The sequence below is a fragment of the Neoarius graeffei genome, chromosome 24, assembly GCF_027579695.1.
Source record: "Neoarius graeffei isolate fNeoGra1 chromosome 24, fNeoGra1.pri, whole genome shotgun sequence".
In the NCBI taxonomy this organism is placed as follows: Eukaryota; Metazoa; Chordata; class Actinopteri; order Siluriformes; family Ariidae; genus Neoarius; species Neoarius graeffei.
Window position 1 is genome coordinate 16,779,403 of NC_083592.1, and position 27,399 is coordinate 16,806,801.

A 27,399-nucleotide genomic window follows, 5' to 3' on the forward strand; every position below is an offset into this window, starting at 1 on the left:
GCATTTATTGAGGTACATGTAAATATTTTCCCTGTATTTTGTAGAGGCCAGCTTAGAATAAAAATCCACAAACCAATCTGTGTTCCCAATTCTCTCTGGCTGGTGGTGCGCTATCGGCAGTGAGCGGGACTGTCGTGAACTGGCAGTTTATTGTCTTGGGGGCTCGAAAAGGTAACCATTTAGTCCGGAACATCCTTGATAATCTTCTGCCGCTTCAGCCAACATATAAGAATCCCAATGACTATCAGAATTCTCCCTAAAAAGTGATTCCATATTGAGACTGGTCTAACCACTGCTGCGTACGGGAATAAAATTGATACCTGGATTGTTACACGTGATGTTACGCACCCCTTCGGGATCTTCCGGTTCAGTCTCAGCAGATTCCATGAAAATGGACTGATCTTATTGATTTTTCCATTAATTTATGGCTTTTTAGATCAACTATGGTTTGAAAATCTGTAAATGTTACTGTAATAATAATAATAATAATACATTTTATTTGGAGCGCCTTTCAAGATACCCAAGGACACTTTAAAAAAGTGTAAAAATTGTAAGTAAAAGTCAAAGTAGAACTAGTTAAAAGACACAGAAGCATGACACAGAATCAACAACAAAGTAAAAACACAGATGATGCAGCAATACAATTAAAAATAAAATATAAAATTATTAATAAAATAACCTCAATCATTCAGCATTATGATTAGTAGTACTACCATTGCATGTAGATTGACAAAACTGCACTTGTTCATTGTGTGAAGTTATCTTTTACGTGTCATTGCTTGACACAGTGTAATTTTGTGTTATGAAGACTGCATGATGCCATGTCATTTTTGTTATATCACTAAATCGGAAAAAAGTAAAATGCACTCACTAAAGTCACTGTTGGTGGTTAACAAAACTGCACCTGTTCATTGTGTGAAGTTATTTATGTGTCACCGTTGCTTGACACAGTGTGATTGTGTTATGAAGTTTGCATGATGCCATGTCATGCCTGTTCATTGTGTGAAATTATGAATATTCATATTTTTAAACATACAGTTGAGTGTCACTATTGCTTGGCACAGTGGCATGTTTTGTTACATCTAAAACTAAATAAAAAAGGAAACACTAAAAAGTAAAATGCACCCATAAAGTCATTGTTGGTGATAAATTGTGTCACATTCATCTCATTATCTTAGGCATAGCAGTGGGTTTAAAAACAGGCTGATGAATATATGGACTAGTTGAATGAGGACTTATTGTTGAGTCTCTAAAATAGTCATCGAATTAAGTGACTTTTGTAGGTAAAATGAGGCGTTTAACAACCTGTTAAAAATACACCAGAATGCAGGAAATGGCATCTAATTAATTAAAATTTTTCTGGGGGAGGACCCCCCGCCAGTGTGTTCCCCCCACATTAAAGATGCTTCTGATGCCCCCAGTCAATCAACATAATGATTGTTGCTTTGTACAAGGGAAAAAGTGGGGTTTAGGGACATTAAATACACTTTAATTTTTTCGAAAAAGGAAGAAGCAGCATTTTTATTCCTCGTTTAAAAAATTAAATTCTTCTTTCACACATTATAATGAAATAATACAAAAGAAACAAGAAAATAAATACTTCTTAAAGATTTATTCATATTGTAGTAATGTGGAAGCAGTTTCCTGAAGATGGTCTGGGATTTATTTTCATGGCATAACATTTCACGAAATACAGATGTGTGATAATTGTAATTATGAATTGAAAAATAAACCTGTCTAAACACATTTTATTGGAAAATGTAGAATGTTGGTGACAAAAAGTGCTCAGGTTGGCTCAAAGACGAGCTGGAATGGCTCGTGAGCTTTCCTAATCTCCGTCATCTGCGAAGAGATACTATGTTGCACCTGTTAACAGAAAAAAAAAAGTGCTTAATAAATAAACAGATATATAAAGTGTCATGTTCAAAGTTGAGTTAAGTACAAGCATAAATTGTTAATACAGAAAATAATCCTCCACTTCATGTTGGGTTGCATCACACCACTTAGTCATGAGATATTTTCCGACAATGTCCCAATGTATTTTATTCATTCTTTAATAACTCTTTCCATTTATGCATGTTATACTTTACTTGTACAGTATCTTATACAAATCATAACTGAGTATTGTGCATCCATGAAAGGGAGGAAATGAGCACTGCTAGTACATAACCTGAAATATGCACTATACAAACAGGAGGCATTACCCTAGCAGACCTCTTCCAGACCAGCGTTGTGGAGTTAAGCTGAGACGAATTTTCTGTCCATTCCGAATGACTGCGACACTCACGGATTTCTGTCAGAGTTTATAAATAAAGTATGAGATGCAACATATTCACATCATATTTTCAGCAGCTGGATGACTTCACATACCCCCTCACTGTGCTGCACCACAGAAGCGATATTGTGCAGGTTGTGGAAGTTGCTTGGGTTAACTGAACCAAACTCAACAATCTCATCGCCAATGCACATACCCTGAAAAATAGGAGCAGAAAACAAATTAAAAAGAACTGGACAAACTAAATAAGCTTTATAAACAATTCTGACTGAACTGAAAAGAAAATTCTGAATAGAAATATAGCTGCAAGCAGCGATTAAGGGGTCCAAGCATTATGCTTTGATGAAGCAATGGTGAAATGCAAGTTGTGGACTGGATCCTTTTTCATTTTTTTTTCCATAATAAATCCAGGATTTGTGTAATAAACGTTTTCATTTTGCGAGGGAGATTTTCATGAGCATTTTAGTTTATATTTTAATTACAGAACCAACTAGTGTTGGAACGATCATTTATTGGTGACCTTTAGGGTGTGGCCTTATACAAGTTTGGTGTTAAGAAGAAAACGCATTGCTGAAATACAGGCTGTTTGATGTCTTTGCCATCAGTTTTGTTACCAGAAAACAGTTATAAAGTATAAGTACTATGATAACTACTGGTTTGAACCTAACATGACCTAACGAACCACACAAAATTAGAACAATGATTCTAGGTCAAGTGGTTCTACAGTTATGAGCAGAAACGTGTTCGACAGTGGCCTGTTGGTGGTGCTGGAAGGTTAGGAGTTTAATCTCTGAGCTTTGTTTCAGCTTCCCAGAAAGCTAAGTAATACAAAAAAATTTCTCTGATGACTACATTAATTACTGCCAAATCACTGGTATTAAGATTAATAATTCAGAGATCATTTGTAGGTCCCATCACTACCACTTCACCATTCCTTCTTTTGTATTCATTTCCCTTCATGTTGTTCGTATTATGAAGATCTGTAAGGCTGTTCAAATATGTATTATACTGTTAAAATGAGCAAAGAAAGTTGGAGTTGGTTAACATGAAATCCAGGTTGGTTAACCTCACCGCCTGATAAGCAGGAGATCCCTGAGTCACAGTATCCACTCGAGCAAAAGGTGGCTGTAACGTCACGTCCTGCTCCATTCTCTCCGCCTCTGCTTCCGCCTGGTCCTGTTCGCGCTTGGCTCTGTCCCGAGCATGCAGCTTATGAAGGGCTTCTTCAATCTCCACCATGATTGCTTTGTGATCGTTCTGCAAACCTTATAGCAAAATCAACAGAGCAAAATTAAATATAAAAAAAAATATTCCATGATTAAATAATTGTCCAGTGTAAGAAATCAGATTTAAAGCACCCAGAAATTTCAGAGTGCTCAAGGTGAAGGCTATCTGTCTCAGTTGTAGGGATGGATTGCCATGCCATAGTAACCATTTATGAACCATCTTCCCTTCACTGTACAGCACTGAACACACACCAATCCCTGTACTCGATGCCATGTAGGGTTGGGCGGTATTACGGTAAGAAGGTATCCCGAGGTATCCAAAAGTACCAACGGTATCGGTCTCATTACCGTCATTTTAAAAAATATATATAATATTTAAATAAATATGGAGTACATGAGGTCATAATATAAAATAATAAATTGAAGATCATCCCGAATAACTGTGTGATCGTATTTTCACTAATTCTATCAATTTCCTAAAGAAGTTCTCATCGCGTGCAGGGTTGTTTATGTCGTTACCACGGCAACCCTGTGTGACATTTGGAGTCTGACAGAAAGCTTCGCAAGAGACTGAGACCGGGGGTGTCATGGCTCAGATGGCTAAGGCACCGTACCATAAATCCGGGGACCCGGGTTCGATTCCGATCCGAGGTTATTTCCCGATCCCGTCTCTCTCTCCCCTGCTCATTTCCTGTCTCTCTATACTGTCCTATCTAAAAAAAAAAAAAAAAAAAGAGACTGAGACCGCGGTTGAAAGATGGCAAGTCAAGATAACGAGTTAGTGGCAAAAAAAAAAAAAAAAAAAATACAACATCGGCAGTGTGGCAGTATTTTGGTTTCAAACCAAACGAAAAATCTAATATGTCCCCTAAGGCACACCATAGCCTGGGGTACTCCACTTCCACGAGATCTCTCCAATGAGTTGTGTTTTGAGTAGGTTACATGAGTAACAACAAGGTAAAATAATATAACGTATGACATTTGGGATGTGGGTAATAAACGTTTGAAATGTCATCTACTGAAGAAACGGAAGAAAACATCGTAGCGTAAACTGTTAGGTTTCTGGTGGGAATTAGCAATGCGCTTGCTATCTTTGTTGGGTGTGTTAAACCGTATGGATTTAAGTGGAATAATTGTAAGGAGTTATGTGATCAAGACAACGTTTTAAGCAAGGTAAGGCCATTTGATTATTAATTTCCCCGCCATGGCATGACGTGGGCCCATATGATTTTGCCCTGTGCAGCTATCACGCATTTGAATTAGGTTCGCCTCATTTGCGCTGAAGAATATGGCTTATCGCGCAGTCTAAACGGACTTGGGTGTTGGTTGATTCTTTTTCTTTTTTTTATTTCCCATGCTTGAAAGGGTATGATCCTGCTCATCGTGTACTTTTTTTTGATGGAGTAGGTGAAATAGTGCTGCAAATGCGTTTCAACGCAGACATGTGTAAACGACAGTTGAATGCTATTTTCAAGATGAAGGAAGAGTTGCGTGATGCTTTGAAATATCTCTTAATCCATTCATCAATGCACAAAATTCGCTTTGCTGCTTAATCCATACCACAATGCACATAATTCGCTATGCTGCTTTTAAATAGTACATTTGAGGCATAGGCGCACGTTACACAGTAGGCCGAAACAAAATATTTTTTTTCTCGGTAATACCGTATACCCCGGGAAAACACAGAGACAGTTTAAAGGTATCAAAATTTGGATACCGCCCAACCCTAATGCCATGTTCTATCTCCGCCCATTCTTCTGACTCCCTGTAATGGTATTGGATACAGAGATGATACCGGATACCAAATACAGTGACGTCACGACTGTGCTTAAAACCCGCGGCGAAATCGAAATTCCTTCTCTCCGGCGGTGGGTTTCCACGCGTGAAAGAGACACTGTTGCATCTGTGCTACAAAAGAACAAAGAACGAGCTATTCATACCGGACCTTTAGCCAAAGTTCAATGTATTTGATCTTTGCATAGTTGCAATAATAACTGAACTGGTTAGTTACTGCAGCCCACGCAGGATTTTAAAGAGAAAAGGCGACCGGACCCCTTTTCCCTTTCGCAACATCGACGAACTATAAACAAGATTCCTTCCACATCATCAGACGACCAACGGGACACCGAAGATCTTCAGCTGACGAGCTGTGAAAGTAAAAGGAACAGAACTGTTTTCTCCCTGGACCTGCGCTCCGTGCTGTCTTCGGAGAACAGATGGCGCACTTTCATTCGCCAAGCAAGAGCGATCTCAAGTAAGGCTGGCATCTGGGCAAATGTTAGTCTTAGTTGTGGCTAGTTAATGTGAAGAGTGTTGTTTATTTGAATTCATTTATGGTTTAAACGTACGCATTTTGATTCACATGAAAGTCGGTCTTAGTCGGTCTGTATTTAGTTAGATCGTGCATGCGTTCTCTCTCTCTTTTTAACTCCCTCCATCACACTACACTCCTCAACACTGGGATTTCAGGGGTAGCTAAGGGTTGAGTAGAAGTTTAGCTGGACGAGTTTTAAGCTACAGATCCTTTTGTCTCTCTCTCCCTCGTGCGCTCTCCATGTTGCCCATCCCCCTTTAGGCGAGGCCTAGCACAAGGCATTCCATTCACAGACTCACACACACAGACACACAAACACGTGATTTCCCGCTCACATTTTAACATCCACTCACCCCTACACTGTAAACTTGCATATAGCTTAGTACTTCTGATCACCATTAGTGCCTTAGTTATCATCATATACACTACTGATTCTTATTTGTATACATTGTATCACCATTTATATTGAATTATTCCTTGGCTGGGCAGCACGGTGGTGTAGTGGTTAGCACTGTCACCTCACAGCAAGAAGGTCTGGGTTCAAGCCCAGTGGCCGGCGAGGGCCTTTCTGTGCGGAGTTTGCATGTTCTCCCCATGTCCGCGTGGGTTTCCTCCGGGGTGCTCCGGTTTCCCCCACAGTCCAAAGACATGCAGGTTAGGTTACCTGGTGACTCTAAATTGACCGTAGGTGTGAACGTGAGTGTGAATGGTTGTCTGTGTCTACGTGTCAGCCCTGTGATGACCTGGCGACTTGTCCAGGGTGTACCCCGCCTTTCGCCTGTAGTCAGCTGGGATAGGCTCCAGCTTGCCTGTGACCCTGTAGAACAGGATAAAGTGGCTAGAGATAATGAGATGAGTATTTATTGGCTGCTATTGTTGCTATATCTGATCAGTATTAGTTTGCTAATTCGTGTCAGCTATTTCAATAAATGATATCTTTGGAATAAACTGTGTCCTGTCTATTGCTACAACATTCACTGAGTGCCAACCTCTGCCAAACAAGTATTCTAATTGCCTTCGCCCATTTGGTTGTTATATGAAATGTTATAGATCTAGAGTAAACATATTACATTAGAGCTACAATACTCACTAAAACTATAGCAACATCAAGTTATTCCATTGATTTTAATAGTTTAGCTATAAACTATTAGACACTTGAATTAATGATTATTTATGAGACTGATCCCTTTTTACATGAGACCGATTTGATAAGCCTATTGCACCTACATAATAATAATAATAATAATAATAATAATAATAATAAGAAGAAGAAGTTCAATTTATATAGCACCTTTCACAAACCCAAGGACACTTTACAAAACAGTTACCACCAAAAAAAAAAAAGATTAGGAAGAATAGTGTGAGGTAAAGAGAAAAGTTTAAGTTGGCTTTGAAGGAAGAGAGAGTGGAACAGTCACGAAGCGATTGTGGTAACGAATTCCAAAGTTTAGGAGCAGCAACACTAAATGATCTGCCACCCATAGATGCCAATTTAAAACGAGGAACAGTCAGAAGTCCACAGACAGAAGATCTGAGGGAGCGGGAGGGACAGTACAAATGAATTAGCTCACAGAGATAGGAAGGAGCGAAACCATGAAGAGCTTTATAGGTTAACAGCAAGATTTTGTATTTGATCCGGGAGATTACTGGCAACCAATGCAGCTGCTGTAAAACAGGAGAGATGTGAGCAGTGCGCTTGATGAGTGTGAGGACTCTTGCTGCTGAGTTTTGAATGTACTGCAGGCGATTGAGCAATGTGGCAGTGAGACCATAAAAGAGAGAATTGTAATAGTCAAGACGAGAAAAAATAAATGCATTGACCAACATATTGGCACCAGTTTCCAAAAGAAAAGGGCGGAGACGAGCAATATTGCGGAGGTGAAAGAAAGCATTCTTAGTAATTAGTTTAAGATGGGGTTCAAACGTAAGGGTGGAGTCAAAGATAACTCCAAGGTTTTTTATAACTTGGGAAGGATGAATAGACACACCATCTACATCAATAGTAAAACTGGAGAAATTCTGAACCTGTCTTTTGGTACCTACTAATAGAACCTCTGTTTTGCCAGCATTAAGTTTAAGGCAGTTCTTATACAGCCATTGCTTAAGGTCAGTGATGCAAGACCTTAGCAGCTGAACAGAGGCTATGGAAGGGGTGATAGTGATGTAGATTTGAATATTATCAGCATAACAATGAAAGTTAAGGCCATGGTTACGAATAATCTGGCCTATAGGAGAAACATATAAAAAGAAGGGGACCAAGGACAGAACCCTGAGGCACACCTTGAGCAACAGTAGCAGTGGATTATTTATGAACACCAATAGAAATAAACTGTTGCCTGTTTGCTAGATATGACTGAAACCAGGATAAAGCTAAGCCAGTAATACCAAAAGAAGATAGTCTGGAAATGAGTCTCTCATGATGTACGGTGTCAAAGGTGGCTGTGAGGTCCAAGAGAACAAGGACATTGAGATGACCAGCATCAGTTGAGAGCAGGAGGTCATTAACAACTCTCAAGAGAGCAGATTCAGTGCTATGCATATTACGAAAGCCTGACTGAAAGGGTTCATAGAGATCATTTTGAGCAAGGAAAGTATGAAGCTGAGAGGCTACAACTCTCTCCATTACTTTAGCTAGAAAAGGGAGATTTGAAATGGGTCTGTAATTGGACAGTAAAAGAGAATCTAGACCAGGTTTCTTTAGTATTGGTGTAACTGAAGCAATTTTGAGGGAGATGGGAACAGTGCCTAAAGCAAAACACTGATTAATCAAATGAGCAATATAAGGGGAGATAGCAGATACACAAGATTTAAGAAGTGCAGTGGGTGCAGGGTCCAACAAACATGAGGAGGAGGAGGACTTGGTTATAATTTCTGATACTTTAAAAGAATCAACAGGAGAGAAAGCAGAGAGACAGCAGTCAGCTTTATGAGAAAGAGCTACTAGCAGGACAGAAGAATGAATTTCAGAATGAAAAAGTGTTGGTAAATACTGGCAATTTTATCATTGAAAAAATCCAAAAAAGCCTGACACTGAGCAGGAGAACTGGGAGTGATTGAGGAAGGAGGCTGAAGAAGTTTATTTATTGTATTAAACAGAGTTTTGGGTCTATGATTGCCACTCTTTGATGTTAGCATAGTAGGAGGATCGAGCAGCATTAAGAGCATCCTTATACTTTGCTATGTGTTCAGAGAAGAGTGAAAGATGAATAGTAAGGCCAGTTTTCTTATAAAGGCGCTCTAGCCGCCTTCCCTTGGCCTTCATGGCCCTAAGCTCAGAGGTGAACCAAGGAAAGGCGCGATTTGCAGAGACCTGTCTAGTTTTAAGGGGAGCAAAAGTGTTAAGGTGTGTTAGATATAGTATTATTGTAAATAGCAACTGTATCATCAGGAGAGGAAACCTCAGCAAATTTACAAAAAGAAGGAGAGAGGCAGAGATTACAGAAAGAGACAGTAGAACGCAGAGGAAGTTTAGAAGGTGGCACACTGAGACAACACTCAATCAACCTGTGGTCAGTAAAACCTACATCAGAACCCGATACAGACAATTTTTGTACCAGTAGAGCAGAGCAAGTCAAGTATATGACCATGATTATGTGTTGGAAAGTCAACATGCTGAGTTAAACCAAAACATTCAAAGACAGTCAAGAGCTCATCAGTAAGGGAGCAACTAATGTCAACATGAATATTAAAATCACCCAGAAGAATGACGGCAGGACAGACAGATGAGGCTACAGTTAGCAATTCATTCAGTTCAGACAGAAAGAGAGATGGCGATGATTTGGGAGGTCGATAGATTAAGAGCAGCAACATCGGTGTGGGAGTGGAGGTTTTCAAAGCCAGATATTCACAAGATGTAACATCATGAAAAACAATCTCTAAGTTTCAAACCACATCGGAAAACTGCAGCTAGACCTCCACCCTTCCCTGTGAGACGTGGCTTTGAAAAATATGTGTATCCAGATGGAGAAGACATATTTAAATGTAAATAGTCCTCAGCCTGTTGCCATGTTTCCACCAGCAGAAGTATGTCCAGGGTCTTTTGGATAATCAGGTCATTAATGAGTGACGCTTTGTTGGTGATGGAGCGGGAGTTTAAAAGGCCAATCTTCGCAGGAGACACAGGTGACAATCCAGAGACAGCAGAACCTTGCAGTTTCCCAAGTGAGCGAAGAACACCGTGATTAACTCCATGAGCGTTCTTGTTGACCTTGGCAATCCGATTGCGAGTCCATATGATGGGTATGGAAGACTCCGAAGCATAATGAGCAGTCGGAGAGCGCGGAGAGCGGTGAATATACCGAGGGCGGCGCGCGATTCCAATAGAGCGGCACAGTTTAAATGCCGCGGAATCCAAGCGGTGCCGCGCACTAAGGCTTTTTAATTCCTCCGGCAAGTAGGTGTAAAACATGGGTAAAAGCCAGGCCACAAAACCAAATACCCAGACCCACAGTCACGATCCAAAAACAGATGGACAGACACAGTCCAATGTAAGGTGCAAAGCCACCTTAGCCTAACACCGCTCATAAACGTAGCCAAAACACCAGCGGTTCCACACCCAGAGTACAGTGCAGGGAAGCAATTTGACTAACCAGCACATAAAACAGACAACAGCGTGGTGAAAGGTGGAAACTCATTCACCACAGCTGAAGTCAAGCGGGTGGAAAGAAAATGGGGGCTCGCAGGCGGGTTAGCAACAGGTGATTGCAAAAAGCCGGTGTCAAAACCAAGCAAGAAGAGTCCAAAATTAACCAAAAAGAGGAAAAAAATGGATAATACGTTGCCAAAAAATCAGAAGCACAGATTAAAGAGAAAAAAAAAAAGAAGAAAACCAAGAAAAACACCGGGGAGAAGAGGCAGCAAACTCGCGCACTACGTACTCTCAACCGGAAACACGCAACCGGAAAAAAACGGTGTCACTCCCACTGATTACAGTAACCGCTTTATCCTAGTTATCCTCCCTGGATAGGACACATTCACACACTCATTCCAAGTGGGTGGAGTTTCATGCGTTTTCCTTACATCCCCAAGGACTTTGTCAGGGGTTCTCCAGTTTACTCAAACCTCTGAAAACATTGGAGGTAGGCTAGTCTAAACTGCCACTAGGTGTGAAGGAGAGCACAAGTGTGTGCGCGTGCGTGCGTGTGTGTGTGTCTCGCCAATCCAGGGTATATTCCTGCCTCATCTCATGTCCATTGTTCCCAAAATCCCAAGCCAAGGCTCCGGCTCCAGCGCAACTCAAACCAGGATGAAGTGCTAACTGAAGATGATTGAACATACCAATCGATGTATCCGTCATCTAAAGAACATCATAGGTGCATCTAAAGCTGTGTTCACATATAGAAAGTGTGCACGTGACGTCACGAGGTCATGTGATATTCATTATCCGCCATTTTGGACGGCAAGGCTGCGCATAGAACTTAAACGAACCCGTTCTAATTATCAAGTGTGTGGGAGTAGATCTTTCGAGAATGGTTATATCTTGTTCAGCATTTGGTGTAATCTTCTAAAGGCCAATTTATGCTGACAACCCAGTCCTCGCAGATAGCGTCGCAGACAGTGTCTGCGTAGCCCCCCCACCTTCGCAGACGCTCTGCGCGCACCTCCCAAAAATTGTGACCACCGCAGAAGCCTCGCAGACAGCGCCGCAGACAAGAGGGCTCTGATTGGTCCACTCTACATCCGCTGTACACGCACTTCCGCTTCCCTACTTTCCCGGTTTGTTTTGTTTTCACGACCGGCATTTTTAAAAACACGAGCGAAGATGGAGCAGCATGAAGAGCGGTTGATTGAGGAAGTACGTACATCTATACGACTCCAGTTCTAGTCATTATAAAAAAAAAAAAAAAGTTCTAGTCATTATAAGTAACCAGAGGATAAAACACTCCACTAACCACACCCACCAACTACTCCTAGCGACTTCGCGCGCCCTTGCGTTAACATCGCGCACGCCTATTATCCCCGCTCAACAATAAATTACAACTGTCTGCGAAAAGCTATCTGCGAAAGCCTTGTCGCACGAGCATGCAGAGGCCTTAATTCAATACTCCTAGTACATCTGTTAAGTTGATTTTCGGATTGAATGATAGCTGCATACTTAGAAACTAGACAGCCTCTAACATTTAAAATGGCTATGCCTAGCCCTACTACCCTGGCCTAGTCTATGACAATGTTTTATCTTTTTGGCTCATGCCTTTGAAAGGCCAATCCATAGTAGGGATGGCGAAAACTAAAAAAAATCTTGACCGACCACCGAGCCTCATTAGCCGGTTAAAGTCGGTTAACCTATGAGTTTAAACAGGGATGCAAACGGCGGATGCGCCTTTTTCACGGCTGAATCGCGCAGACCCGATTTTTTTTTTGGGGGGGGGGGGGGGGGGGGGGGCATTGGAGTGTCTGAATAATTTCATCAGAATAAATTCTGTATTAAAATTACTAAATAAGCAAATGCCTTACAGTCCATGAAAAATAGGAAGTATGAGAAGAAAACAGTAAATCAGAAAGCTGCCCATGTTTTCGCGGAAGCTGCGCAAACGTGCACAGCTTTCTGATTTCCTGTTTTTCAGACAAAAACATACATATTTACAACCCTGTCATTATCTGGAACTGAGTTTAAATTTCGAACATTCTTAAGATAAAACGTCCTGCATAGTCTCTTTATGATAAACGTCTTAATGCCACTTACCCGTGAGGTTATCAAGTAGACATTCTTCTTCGGAACCTTCCAGAGGTATAGTTGAGATACCCATCCCGCAACAAAATATTTATAAGCTTCCAGGCTCTTGTAAGCTTTGAGGGCTTTACCAGTGTAACACGATTCACGATTAACGAGAAAATTGTAAATGTCGTGGTAGGCCAGATCGGGCAAATCGCCGGCACTGCAGCTCCGAATTTCCCTGAACAAGGACTGCGGCAAGTTGTACGGATCTGCAATCCCCAACCTGGAACACTTTTCCACGTAACGCTGCCTCACGTCACCTTCAAGATGCTGAACAAACTTAGACAAGTAATCACGCGATGTAGATGGGGTATTTTCCGAATTTTCTTGGGGATTACTCCCTGGATCCATCACGCTCGCGCAAGGTAAACTATCCTGATGCCGTCCAATATGCCAGAGTGGGCGGAGTACACATGTGCAGGTCACGTGACTGCACATCCTCTATATACCGGTACGACAGTGGTATAACTGTATCGATACAAAGTATACCGGTACAGTTTAGTGCATCTGTCCACACTAGCAAGAAATGTTTGCAGTTTTCTTTCACGGTAGTTGAAATGCGCGTGCGCGAAATGTTTCCGTGGTTACTTCTGAGAATATGGCGGATGAAACAACGTGTGTGTGCTTTTTGTTGTCAATGTACAGTCTGTATTTCTGGTGGTCATTTATTCAGTCGAATCGTATAAAATGCACAAGGCAGTTGAGAAAGAAACAATGAAAACGAATCTCCGTTCTTCACTCAACTGTTCCTGGCATCGCTCGTCTCCCCAAAGCGCCAACAAACACATAACTTTGTCTTTGCTCCATGTAGCTCCACGGTCGTTTTGAGCCATTTTGACGTTTTATTTACAGCTGGAAAGCACGTATGTATTGTATTGTATGAATAACCCGGAAGAAGTAGGAATGGTTCATTGCGCATGCGCATTATATTTGTATCGATACAGAACTGCTTCATCTGTCCACACTACAGCGAAGCGCTACAGCACCGATACGAAACCCATACATTTGTGGGTTTCGTACCGATACAGTTATACCGCTACAGTACCGGTATAGTTGCTAGTGTGGACAGGTGTTGCGGTACGAAAGTAGTATTGTATCGGTACAAAATCCCTAGTGTGGACAGGGTATAAGTGAATCTGTGCATGCCTTCATTTTCCACCTACATGAGATGCTGTGCCTCGCTGTTCGGATCTGAAACAAATCCACATCTGCGCGAGGATAGCCTTCCATATCCACTAGAGGTGCATGCATGCCCACGTTGCCTTGCTGTAATAGACCACAGATACAATAAACAGGAGAGTACTTAGTTCATTCTGCTGTTAAGGTTTATACACAGCTCTGCTGGTGACATCACTTCTTAAAAACAACAATGCTCAGCCGCAACATATTACAGTGTGGGAATGACATAACTAAATCTTCATAATGAGATAATTAAGGTGTAGGAATGAAATATGTCGTGGGAACAAAAAAAAGTTAAGTCATGGCCACAACTTAGTAAAGCAGGGGGAAAACCAGAACAAGCTAATCAAGTCAGTTACAAGACTTTGCAACAACTTAGTAAGGCTTACGAATGAGATAATTCAGACATGGCCACAGTTTAATAAAACTGACTTGCTCAAACAATATCTCTTCGAACTTGTATAGTGCCAATAAAGGTCTCTTATAAGAAGTGACTGTTGTGTTGTGCTCACAAGGAGATATGGCATTAAGGGCCACACAAAGAATAAGTCCTTGTGTAATATGGAGAGTAAACTGATTTCTGTGGAGACTGCCTCATAGTAGTTACTGCCTCGCTTCGTTCTGTCAATCAGTGCGTTTACATGCACATAGAGAGAATTGAATTTCTGCCGTTGCTCGACTGAAATCGAAGTTCAAAATGCCATGTATACACCTTAATTCGGCTGAAATTGAACCAAACTTGATTTCTTGGAATCGAGCTACACGGCCTAGATTATGCGATTTCTGCCGAGCTACTTAGTGCATGTATACCCTATCAAGCTACGTATTCGAGCTACTTACTTCAGCACTGCCCCTTCCGGAAGTGACGAGACCACAAGCGGGAAACACAACAGCCTCGGTCGGCATGACAACGGCATGAATCTTTTCTTTTTGTGGCATTGTTTGCACTGTTAAAATTTAGCTCACTTACTGTATCACCAAATACATCTGTACAGCTGTTGCATAGCTATGAATTGTGTATATAAACAAGTCACTGTATTTGTGTGTGTGTGTGTGTGTGTGTGTGTATAGATGTCCAACATCTGAAGAATGTCAATAAAAACAAAACAATTGAACTGTTTGTTTATTAAGACACAAGTTAAATTGTAAGCAAAAAATGGACTTTAGAAAAATATACAATTGTGCAAAATAAGTTGTCTTACAAAACAGTGGTCTGCGCAGGACAGTTTGTAGCCATACAGTCTGTTAGAGCAAGCCTAACAGCTTGAACACGGAACTTAATGAACACAGAACTGCCAGTGTTGCCAGATTGGGCGGTTTTAAGTGCATTTTGGCGGATTTGAACATGTTTTGGGCTGGAAAACGTCAGCAGTATCTGGCAACACTGCTGATAACTTTGTTTATACTCTTGAATAGCTCTTCTTCATGACGACAACCGGAAGTGTACCAACATGATGGGGCGTGTAGCGCCACCTGTGGCTCGGGTGCACAATGTACCTCACACAATAGCTCGATTAACTTGTGTGCATGTAGGATTGGATTTCTCCGGCACCCCTGCTGGGACCCTTAGCTCGATTACCGACAGCAGCTCGATTTGGATGTGCATGTAAACGCACTGATTGAGTGCGTTTACATGCACATAGAGAAAATCGAATTTCTGCCGTTGCTCGACTGAAATCGAAGTTCTAAATGGTATGGAAACACCTTAGCTTGGCTGAAATTGAACCAAACTTGATTTCTCGTAATCGAGCTACACGACCTAGATTATGCGATTTTTGCCGAGCTACTTAGTGCATGTATACCCTATCGAGCTACGTATTCGAGCTACTTACTTTAGCACTGCCCCTTCCGGAAGTGACGAGTGACGAGACCACAAGCGGGAAACACAGCAGCCTCGGTCGGACAAAAAACAAACAAACAAACAAACAAAAAAAAACAGCCTCGGTCGGCATGACACTTCACCTTAGCCGCCACTTTATTAGGAACACTTGTGTCTGGGCATGTACGCACCCAGGGGCACCGCTGGGGGGGGAGAGTTAGGACGATTCTAAGGGCCTGTCACTGACAGGGGGGCCTGTGAGGGATATTAATATTATTTTAATAGTATTGCCTTGTGTAAGTTTTTGAAATAAAATATTTCATTTCATCTGTTAAAATATGCAAATTATACATGGTTGTGATTTGCTATAACATTTTTCTTGAATTATTTATGATAGTCATTTCACCCCTCCACCCTTTTTACTAATGGTACAGTCTGATTCTGGGCGCGGGACACGTGAAATGTGTAGCTCCGTGCATGCACAGCGCTATTAGCGCAGCTTAGAGCAGCTGGTAGTTTTTCTATGTGTGCAACAGAGGTGTACAGTGGTGCTTGAAAGTTTGTGAACCCTTTAGAATTTTCTATATTTCTGCATAAATATGACCGAAAACATCATCAGATTTTCACACAAGTCCTAAAAGTAGATAAAGAGAACCCAGTCAAACAAATGAGGCAAAAATATTATACTTGGTCATTTATTTATTGAGGAAAATGATCCAATATTACATATCTGTGAGTGGCAAAAGTATGTGAACCTTTGCTTTCAGTATCTGGTGTGACCCCCTTGTGCAGCAATAACTGCAACTAAACGTTTCCGGTAACTGTTGATTAGTCCTGCACACCGGCTTGGAGGAATTTTAGCCCATTCCTCCGTACAGAACAGCTTCAACTCTGGGATGTTGGTGGGTTTCCTCACATGAACTGCTCGCTTCAGGTCCTTCCACAACATTTTGATTGGATTAAGGTCAGGACTTTGACTTGGCCATTCCGAAACATTAACTTAATTCTTCTTTAACCATTCTTTGGTAGAACGACTTGTGTGCTTAGGGTCGTTGTCTTGCTGCATGACCCACCTTCTCTTGAGATGGACAGATGTCCTGACATTTTCCTTTAGAATTCGCTGCTATAATTCAGAATTCATTATTCCAGCAATGATGGCAAGCTGTCCTGGCCCAGATGCAGCAAAACAGGCCCAAACCATGATACTACCACCACCATGTTTCACAGATGGGATAAGGTTCTTATGCTGGAATGCAGTGTTTTTCCTTTCTCCAAACATAACGCTTCTCATTTAAACCAAAAAGTTGTATTTTGGTCTCATCTGTCCACAAAACATTTTTCAATAGCCTTCTGGCTTGTCCACGTGATCTTTAGCAAACTACAGACGAGCAGCAATGTTCTTTTTGGAGAGCAGTGACTTTCTCCGTGCAACCCTGCCATGCACACCATTGTTGTTCAGTGCTCTCCTGATGGTGGACTCATGAACATTAACATTAGCCAATTTGAGAGAGGCCTTCAGTTGCTTAGAAGTTACCCTGGGGTCCTTTGTGACCTCGCCGACTATTACACGCCTTGCTCTTGGAGTGATCTTTGTTGGTCGACCACTCCTGGGGAGGGTAACAATGGTCTTGAATTTCCTCCATTTGTTCACTATGTGTCTGACTGTGGATTGGTGGAGTCCAAACTCTTTAGAGATGGTTTTGTAACCTTTTCCAGCCTGATGAGCATCAACAACGCTTTTTCTGAGGTCCTCAGAAATCTCCTTTGTTCGTGCCATGATACACTTCCACAAACATGTGTTGTGAAGATCAGATGTTGATAGATCCCTGTTCTTTAAATAAAACAGGGTGCCTACTCACACCTGATTGTCATCCCACTGATTGAAAACACCTGACTCTAATTTCACCTTCAAATTAACTGCCAATCCTAGGGGTTCACATACTTTTGCCACTCACAGATATGTAATATTGGATCATTTTCCTCAATAAGTAAATGACCAAGTATAATATTTTTGTCTCATTTGTTTAAGTGGGTTCTCTTTATCTACTTTTAGGACTTGTGTGGAAATCTGATGTTTTCGGTCATATTTATGCAGAAATATAGAAAATTCTAAAGGGTTCACAAACTTTCAAGCATCACTGTACATTCTAGAAGTTGCGAAGCAGGTGTGATGAAGTCCGGATATCGCACTGTGTGAAAAAAAAAAAAATCACCTTTTTTCATAGGTATCTTTATTGTATAATTAAGTCTAGGTGTTTTGCCATTGTTCATGTGTGGATTTGTTGATATTGTTAAGTATTTAACTTTAATATTTTGCACATTAGCTGTGGTCAGAGATATCATTGCTATTGTTCATGTGTAGATTTATTGACGCTGTTGCTAAGTATTTAACTTGAATATTTGAACATTTGCTGTGTTTTCTAATAAATGTGTGATGCCTAAAAGAAACCAAAAACACTTAGTGGATTTCTTGCAGTGCACTATGTAATTGTATCAAAAACTAGTGTAGTTATTCGTCAAGGCATACATTTGTTCACATACAATAAGTCAATAAATGGAGGAAACAAAGGAATACATTTTGTAATCCTGATTATTGATGTTGTTTGCTGGAGGGCTCTGGAGTATCCATAATGTGCATACAGAATGTTATAAATCCATACTGATACAGTGATGCATGCAATTTCTCTCAACACAAACATTTGGATTGAATGAACTCCACAGGCTACTGAGTGGCCTAATAATAGTTGCTCATAAAAGAAAAATATATATATCTTCCATATATATCATTTTTAAGGCAACAGTCTATTCAGTCTAATTAGTTGGTAAGTTATTAGCATGTTAGCAGACTAACAGTTAATATGCTCACCATTACAGATCAACTTAGTGGCCATTTTATTAGGAACACTTCTGTTAGTACATACAAACTCTCTTCTTGTGAACACGGAACTGATAACTTTGTTTATACGCTTGAATAGCTCTTCTTCATGACGACAACCGGAAGTGTACCAACACGATGGGGTGTGTAGCGCCACCTGTGGCTCGGGTGCACAATGCACCTCACACAATAGCTCGATTTCCTTGTGTGCATGTAGGATTGGATTTCTCTGGCACCCCTGCTGGGACCCTTTGCTCGATTACCGACAGTAGCTCGATTTGGATGTGCATGTAAACGTACTGACTGTGTTGTAAGAATGTAAGAATGAGTGTAACAACAGTGCACTGTGCATGCGCATATGCAAGCATTACAATCGCCAGAATGGCAAATCATGATCTCGCATAATCAAAAGGTACACAATAACGAGTACGTCATCATGTTGACATAAGAGTGCAACAAAAGCAAAACTTTGTAACCAATCAGCACTTATCCTGATCAAATTTGATTACCCCTTCTACTTCTTGATAAACTTCGGAACCAATCAGAACCATAAACAAAATAAGAGAAACCTCATTATAACTTTGTAGTATCAGAAGATAATTGGCAGATAAAAAGATAAACGAAATTCACCTCGTGGTTCACCAAGGCTACTGATTCAATATCATGTAAGTGGTGTTTATTTTAAGAAAATTTACCATTTGATTATCACAGCTTTTGTTTGGTCCTTCTGAAAGGTCAAATGAAAAGTTTTTTGAGCTTTTTGGCAGATATATTGAAAAGCCGATATCAAACTTCTGCTATTCACTTTAATTTTTAGTTTTTACACTACACTTATGAAACAAAATGTGCTCATTAGTACTAAATAAATGCTTCTAAGACAATTCATGAACAAGTGCTTTCTTACTATTTTGAAAATAGATCTAGTTCACAGCACTGTATTTTGAACAAAAACACAGTAAACAAAATTGGTAACCAAAATACTACAAGCCCTGATGCTGCTTGGTGATGCTTGCAAGAGATGAGGCGAGTAGAATTGAGAACATGTATGTGCGCTATATTGACTGTATGGACATGGGATCAGAAAACTATTTTATTTATAAGCAGTCGTCACATGGACCCATAGGGTACCTATTTTTTAAAAGTGTATTTAACATGTAATGAATTACACTGATATATCAGAGGTGTTTTATGTTACTGAGCAACAGCCAAAACTCATACCCTAACAGTCCAAAATAATCATCATATTCTGATGTTTTATTAAGTCATAGTTGGCCATGACTATTATTTTGTTCACACACCTTATGCCTATTAATTAGGGACATCACCAGCATTGCTTCGTCGTCACCGAACCCGATCCAGAATTACAGCAGTAGGGTGGCCAGTTCCTTTCTGTGCACTCACACACATTCACACCTATGGGCAATTTGGAGTAGCCAATTAACCTAACCACAGGTCTTTAGACTGTGAGGGAAACTGGAACACCCTGAGGATACTCCACAGATACCCCTTTTCCACCAAATCAGTTCCAGGGTTGGTTCGGGGCCAGTGCTGGTGCTGGTTCACAACTCGTTCAACTTGCAAGCCAGCTGAGAACCAGTTTGCTTTTCCATAGCTCACGGTGCTAAGGGGAGACACGTCATTACGTCGCTGTATAGAGGGCTACCGCGTGACATCACCGTACCGCGAGATTTTGTTAGGGCGCCATATTGGAAGACCAAGTACATACATACATACATACATACTCACAATATAAAACAAACTACGAGCGAGAGTGAAGTGACACGATGGCTGATAATTCTGGTTATGTGAGTACATTACCAGCTGCAGAAAGGGCACGGTATGTGGAGAAACTGGCTGTGATTGATGGGTTTGACCCATATAAGACAAGACTCGGGGCAAGGGAGAATGGAAACATAAGGAGGACCTGACACCAATTCTGCCATCTGTTTGCTACCCAGACATTGTAAACATTCATATAATAATCAGTGCAGGTTAAATGAAATTCTCCACTATCATGTTAAAAAAATTATAGCACTTGACCACTATTGCAATCTGTATTCATGCTGTTATGGATTTTTTTTATTTCATAATTTATTTTTAATTTACTACTTATGTTTTTATTTATATATCTTTGAATTATTTGGACATGGGGAAAAACTATATTTAAAATCCAAAGAGGGTAGCCTGGCAAGCCAGACTAATGCCGCTTTTCCACTACAAACGCGGCTGAGTCGGGCTGAGCCGTGCCGTGCTGAGTCGGGCTGAGCGGGGCTGTTGGAGTTGCATTTCGACTACAACCGCGCTGAACCGTGCTGGCTGGAAGTGGGTGGACACATTGGGTGGAGTTAGCGAAAGTGGGTGGACGTCACGTGATGTCGTTAGGCAGCGCAAACAGTGACATCAGTGAGCTTTTAAGCGGTAGTCTCACAACCCGAATAGTAAACAATAAACATGGAGGACATGGAGTCGTTAGTGTTGCTGGTCTTGGTGCTGTGGCTTGTTGTCACCGACAACGCGGACAGATACTGGCAAGAGCGTATAGATGAGGCGAGGCGCATAAGGCTTCAGAAATTCTCGTAATTCGTAATTCTTCTTCTTCCGGGTTTGCGGTGTTTACAGATCCCAGCGCGCTCGCGGGGCGTGTGTGGGCATGTGAGGACACTCCTCCTCACCAATCAGTGCACAGGGGAGTGTCTGCTCACGCCCCCAGCCTCACTCGGCTCGCTTCAGCCCCACTCCAAAACGGTGCAAGTTTTAGGGGCTAAGCAGGGCTGAAGCGAGCTGAGTCGTGCTGGTTTTTGGTAGTCGAAACACGAGCCGTGTCGGGCTGAAGTGAGCTGAAGCGAGCTGAAGTGAGCTGAAAAAGGGTAGTGGAAAAGGGCCATAAATGTGAATATTTAGTCTGGCCTCGATCCGTAGACATTTCCGACGGGGGTGGGTAGGGACAACCCACTGTCTTTCAAACTGTCTCTGTGCATATAGGCCAACGCTCTGACCAATCAGCGCAACTGTGACGTAGTCAGAGCGCGCAGTGGGGGAGACCTTGAAATAATTTTTCAAAATGCGTATTAATTAATAAACAGATTCTAGATATTAAGAAGTTTGGAGATAATGACCACAAGTTTGGAGTCTGTACCACATACTTAACATACACTTTTTTTTCCCAAGTGTTTTTCAAGGGTTTGCTTAAACTGTTTTTGAGAGTTTTTATTTAGTGGTGTTTGGTGAAATAATTTCCCTTAAATTTAAAATAATGGGAAAATAAGAAACAATCAAAAAGTAATGTTTCAAAGCTGTTTATTAATTCTTCGTACTGCACAAACTAGCCCCATCCTTTTGGCTACGAGCGGAGCCAGCTGGTAGATCAGACTTTTGCCATAAACGGTCGGCAAAACAGCGAAAACGTCCTTCTTGAAAAGGAATGAGCGGAGAGCCTCTTCCTGCTCATGTTTCAACGAAAACTCCAAGTCTAATTCTTCTAAAACTGATTCCAAAGCGGAGTCAAACGCGCGCTGTTCACTAGCGGTAGCCATCTTTCCTGCTGTGCTTTCTCCAGCGTCGCGCAGCTTTGTCGTCACTCCTGCAAAAGCCCGCCCAAAGAATCCAAACAAAAACCTTGCGTTGTGATTGGCGGGCACGATTTGATGCCCGGGGTGTTTTTGTTTATATGGTGCGAGGCTAGACCCATTAGCTAGGCAAAAATATTTTTGGCCGCTAGGCGGGCGGGTCTAGTTTACTAGGCTACAAAGAGGGATGGAGGGAGGAAAATTAAAACAAAAGAAAGAAATGAAATATATAACATAAACGTGATAAAATTAAGGATGTTTTTATTCAGTAAACATTTTTAAAAAAATGTTCTACAACACTCTAGCCTAGTGACTTACCAGTAACAAAATGGTCTGAACATATTCTGTACTGTTGTAGACTTGAAGTATTCAGATCCGCTCTGCATAAAGCAGCTAAATACGCTCTCTGTCTCCTGGCAGAAAGCTCCTTGGTTTGCTCCCCTTGTGTCTCAGTCACAGCTGGTATTCTGAAGAAAGACTTCTTTTCACCTTTCCCATCAGCTTTGTTAGAACACCCTAACACCGCACAAAAGTTTACCATTGTAGATTTCTGATGAACCAAGTGCCTCGTCAGTTCACATACCGCGCGCTGCCGTTATTTCCCCCTAATCACGAGTTTGTTGGTCTTCCAATATGGTGCAGGGTTTGTTTACTTCCGGTTTCGGGTGACATCAGTGCAAGGGGTCTATACGTCAGTTACGTCACTGTATACGTCAGTTATGTCACTACGTTTGTATAAACCTTGGCGCGAATATCGAAGCAAAAACAACACGGAAGAAGCAGCAGCAACAACAGCAATAATAATAATAATAATGGATGACTTCGCGTTTGTACAGCTGCTGCTTCTCGTCGCTTAAAAATGGCGATCTTTCGTGGTCTTGTTATTGTTGTTGGTCTTAACAACTCGGCCCCCCCGCTGACATAAGCGGTTCTTTCCTCTGGCCCAGCAGAGAGTTGGTGCTAGCCTGGAACCGGTTTTTCTGGCCCCAGAGCCAGTTCTTTGTCAGTGGAAAAAGAAAATCCGGTTCCAAACTAAGCACTGGCCCCGAACCAGCCCTGGAACTGCTTTGGTGGAAAAGGGGCAAGAAAGAGGCCCCCTTTGGGCTCTGGGCTTGAACCCATAACCTTCTTGCTGTGAGGCAACAGTACTAAATCACTACACCACCATGCCGCTCTCGTTGCTTCATACAGTAGTGCTTGAAAGTTTGTGAACCCTTTAGAATTTTCTATATTTCTGCATAAATATGACCTAAAACATCAGATTTTCACACAAGTCCTAAAAGTAGATAAAGAGAACCCAGTTAAGAAAAATGAGACAAAAATATTATACTTGGTCATTTATTTAATGATGAAAATGATCCACTATTACATATCTGTGAGTGGCAAAAGTATGTGAACCTTTGCTTTCAGTATCTGGTGTGACCCCCTTGTGCAGCAATAACTGCAACTAAACGTTTCCGGTAACTGTTGGTCAGTCCTGCACACCAGCTTGGAGGAATTTTAGCCCATTCCTCTGTACAGAACAGCTTCAACTCTGGGATGTTGGTGGGTTTCCTCACATGAACTGCTCGCTTCAGGTCCTTCCACAACATTTCGATTGAATTAAGGTCAGGACTTTGACTTGGCCATTCCAAAACATTAACTTTATTCTTCTTTAACCATTCTTTGGTAGAACGACTTGTGTGCTTAGGGTCGTTGTCTTGCTGCATGACCCACCTTCTCGAGATTCAGTTCATGGACAGATGTCCTGACATTTTCCTTTAGAATTCGCTGGTATAATTCAGAATTCATTGTTCCATCAATGATGGCAAGCCGTCCTGGTCCAGATGCAGCAAAACAGGCCCAAACCATGATACTACCACCACCACCATGTTTCACAGATGGGATAAGGTTCTTATGCTGGAATGCAGCGTTTTCCTTTCTCCAAACATAACGCTTCTCATTTAAACCAAAAAGTTCTATTTTGGTCTCATCCATCCACAAAACATTTTTCCAATAGCCTTCTGGCTTGTCCACGTGATCTTTAGCAAACTGCAGATGAGCAGCAATGTTCTTTTTGGAGAGCAGTGACTTTCTCCTTGCAACCCAGCCATGCAACCATTGTTGTTCAAGGTTCTCCTGATGGTGGACTCATGAACATTAACATTAGCCAATGTGAGAGAGGTCTTCAGTTGCTTAGAAGGTACCCTGGGGTCTTTTGTGACCTCGCCGACTATTACACGCCTTGCTCTTGGCCTGATCTTTGTTGGTCGACCACTCCTGAGGAGGGCAACAATGGTCTTGAATTTCCTCCATTTGTACACAATCTGTCTGTCTGTGGATTGGTGGAGTCCAAACTCTTTAGAGATGGTTTTGTAACCTTTTCCAGCCTGATGAGCATCAACAACGCTTTTTCTGAGGTCCTCAGCAATCTCATTTGTTCGTCCCATGATACACTTCCACAAACGTGTTGTGAAGATCAGACTTTGATAGATCCCTGTTCTTTAAATAAAACAGGGTGCCCATTCACACCTGATTGCCATCCCATTGATTGAAAACACCTGCCTATGATTTCACCTTCAAATTAACTGCTAATCCTAGAGGTTCACATACTTTTGCCACTCACAGATATGTAATATTGGATCATTTTCCTCAATAAATAAATGACCAGGTATAATATATTTGCCTCATTTGTTTAACTGGGTTCTCTTTATCTCCTTTTAGGACTTGTTTGACAATCCGATGTTTGAGGTCATATTTATACAGAAATGTAGAAAATTCTAAAGGGTTCACAAACTTTCAAGCACCACTGTAGGTTCATGCAACTGTGCAGCACTTATTTTACTTTCAAGGACAACAGTTTTACAGATGAATTCACGATTTGCTAAGAATAACAAAACCCAGTCTTTTCAAATTTCTCATGCTAGGTGAGTTCACTCTGTAGATTCTCGTTATTATTTTAGAAAATAAATTTGGTGGAGCATTTCATGCATAAATTATTTCATGGATTAACAGAGCCATATCTCAGAATGAAGATGGGTTCAGTTCGCAAACGTTTTACTGAACTATTTTGACACTTCAGTGAGCTAATTAAATTTAGTTTAGTTTAATTTTCACAGTCTGAGGCGAGTTAAAACATATATTAGCTAACAGAACATTAGTACAGCGTTATTTAAACCAAACCAGAATAAACATTACAGTCATACGCTCGATAGAGTAGCTCCATGCTAATCAACTCCCCAGAAGGTAGTTTATAACTGACTGTTTTAATGGACACTTACATCTTCTAGCACCTCGTAGTACGCTTTAATCTGCTCCTCGATTTCATCTTTCTTTTTAATCAGACGCTGGACATCCTCCATTGTAATCGTGGGTTCACCAGTACTATTATTATTATTATTTTCCTCCGTCATCTTCATAGCTGATTTCTGACCAAACCACACGTACGGCGTGCCAAAGGGGACAAACGAGGACCTCTGGGAAACGCGTTGCGGTATTCATCAGAATCATGTTTATTGGCCAAGTTTGTTGACACACACAAGAAATACAGAAGGAAAAACAAAACAAGCAAGACAAAAAAGTGTGAATATGTATATGTAATATAAGAAAAATGTGTATATATAATGTACAATATGGACAATATAGACATTACACACGATAATAATATGCAATCTACTATTATACACAATATACATAATGTACAATACCTATATTATACACGATATGTCTAAAATATCTGTATTAAACAATATCTCTATAATCTAAATGTGGGTGGCATGGTGGTGCAGTGGTTAGCACTGTTGCCTCACAGCTAGAAGTTTCTGGGTTCGAGCCCAGTGGCCGGCGAGGGCCTTTCTGTGTGGCGTCTGGATATTCTCCCGTGTCTGCGTGGGTTTCCTCCGGGTGCTCTGGTTTCCCCCACAGTCCAAAGCTATGCAGGTTAGGCTAATTGGTGACTCTAAATTGACCGTAGGTGTGAATGTGAATGTGAGTGTGAATGGTTGTCTGTGTCTATGTGTCAGCCCTGTGATGACCTGGCGACTTGTCCAGGGTGTACCCAGCCTTTCGCCCGTAGTCAGCTGGGATAGGCTCCAGCTTGCCTGCGACCCTGTAGAACAGGATAAAGTGGCTAGAGATAATGAGATGAGATGAGAAATTGACCGTAGGTGTGAATGTGAGTGTGAACGGTTGTTTGTCTCTTTGTCAGCCCTGCGATAACCTGGTGACTTGTCCAGGGTGTACCCCGCCTCTTGCCCATAGTCAGCTGGGATAGGCTCGAGCTTGCCTGCGACCCTGTACAGGATAAGCAGCTACAGATAATGGATGGATATCTGTATTAAACAATAGCTCTATAATCTAAATATATATATCTATAATAAACATTGGGTGGCATGGTGGTGCAGTGGTTAGCACTGTCGCCTCACAGCAAGAAGGTGTTGGGTTCAAGCTCCGTGGCCAACGGGGGCCTTTCTGTGTGGAGTTTGCATGTTCTCTCATGTCTGCGTGGGTTTCCTCCAGGTGCTCTGGTTTCCCCCACAGTCCACAGACATGCAGGTTAGGCTAATTGGTGGCTCTAAATTGACCGTAGGTGTGAATGTGAGTGTGAACGGTTGCTTGTCTCTATGTGTCAGCCCTGTGATGATCTGGCAACTTGTCCAGGGTGTACCCCGCCTCTCACCCATAGTCAGCTGGGATAGGCTCCAGCTTGCCCACGACCCAGGATAAGTGGTTACGGATAATGGATGGATTATAAATATGTATGCTATGAACAATATAAACAGTACACCATATACAGACAATACTCAGGATATTTACAGACAAGACACAATATACTAAAAGTATACATGACAGTCAGAGTACACAGAGTACAATGAGGTCATGCAAACAGGAGTATACAGGAGATACAAGTGTTACAATAGTACAGTATAACCTGACGGACTTATTCAACATGTCTTTGGCCCATGCTGTTGTTCTGACCTGCTTCAAGACCACCTCTATTGTGCCAGTACCAAAACACTCCACTCCAGCATGTCTCAACGACTACCATCCAGTAGCACTCACCTCCATCATTACAAAGTGTTTAGAGCAGCTGGTCCTAGCACATCTCATATCCTGCCCCCCGGACCCCCACCAATTTGCCTAACATAAGAACAGGAGCACAGAAGATGCAGTCTCCATAGCACTGCACTCTGTCCTCTCGCACCTGGACAATGGTAACACATACGCCAGAATGCTTTTCATAGACTTCAGTTCAGCATTTAACACGGTCATCCCCTCTAAGCTCATCACCAAACTCACGGATCTGGGCATCAGTGCTCCCATCTGCAACTGGTTGTTGGATTTTCTAACCAACAGGCCCCAACATGTTCGTTTAGACCATCACTGCTCCTCCACCCTCATCCTAAACACCGGCATACCACAAGGCTGTGAGATGAGCCCGTTCCTCTACTC

At 41.6% G+C, this 27,399-nt stretch overlaps 1 protein-coding gene across 1 annotated transcript; it reads right to left on the bottom strand.

The window, feature by feature from the left end:
• Positions 1 to 1,593: 1,593 nt before the first annotated feature.
• Positions 1,594 to 25,407, bottom strand: psmd9 (proteasome 26S subunit, non-ATPase 9). The gene is made up of 6 exons (XM_060907623.1): positions 25,230 to 25,407; positions 13,694 to 13,796; positions 3,347 to 3,540; positions 2,371 to 2,472; positions 2,205 to 2,293; positions 1,594 to 1,866 (listed from the first exon to the last, which is right to left on the bottom strand). The coding sequence occupies exons 1-6, from the start codon at positions 25,365 to 25,367 to the stop codon at positions 1,839 to 1,841; spliced, it is 654 nt and encodes a 217-aa protein (XP_060763606.1). The 5' UTR covers positions 25,368 to 25,407; the 3' UTR covers positions 1,594 to 1,838.
• Between the last annotated feature and the right edge of the window lie 1,992 nt (positions 25,408 to 27,399).

What these genes read in the sequence shown, in the direction of transcription:
- psmd9 (XM_060907623.1), bottom strand. Translation starts at nt 25,367, where the DNA reads ATGAAGATGACGGAGGAAAATAATAATAATAATAGTACTGGTGAACCC. An exon ending in AGCGAGGCACAGCATCTCAT is followed by an intron (nt 3,541 to 13,693) that starts GTAGGTGGAAAA and finishes TTTTGCTATAAG; the next exon opens with GTTTGCAGAACGATCACAAA. An exon ending in GATCTCCTGCTTATCAGGCG is followed by an intron (nt 2,473 to 3,346) that starts GTGAGGTTAACC and finishes CCTATTTTTCAG; the next exon opens with GGTATGTGCATTGGCGATGA.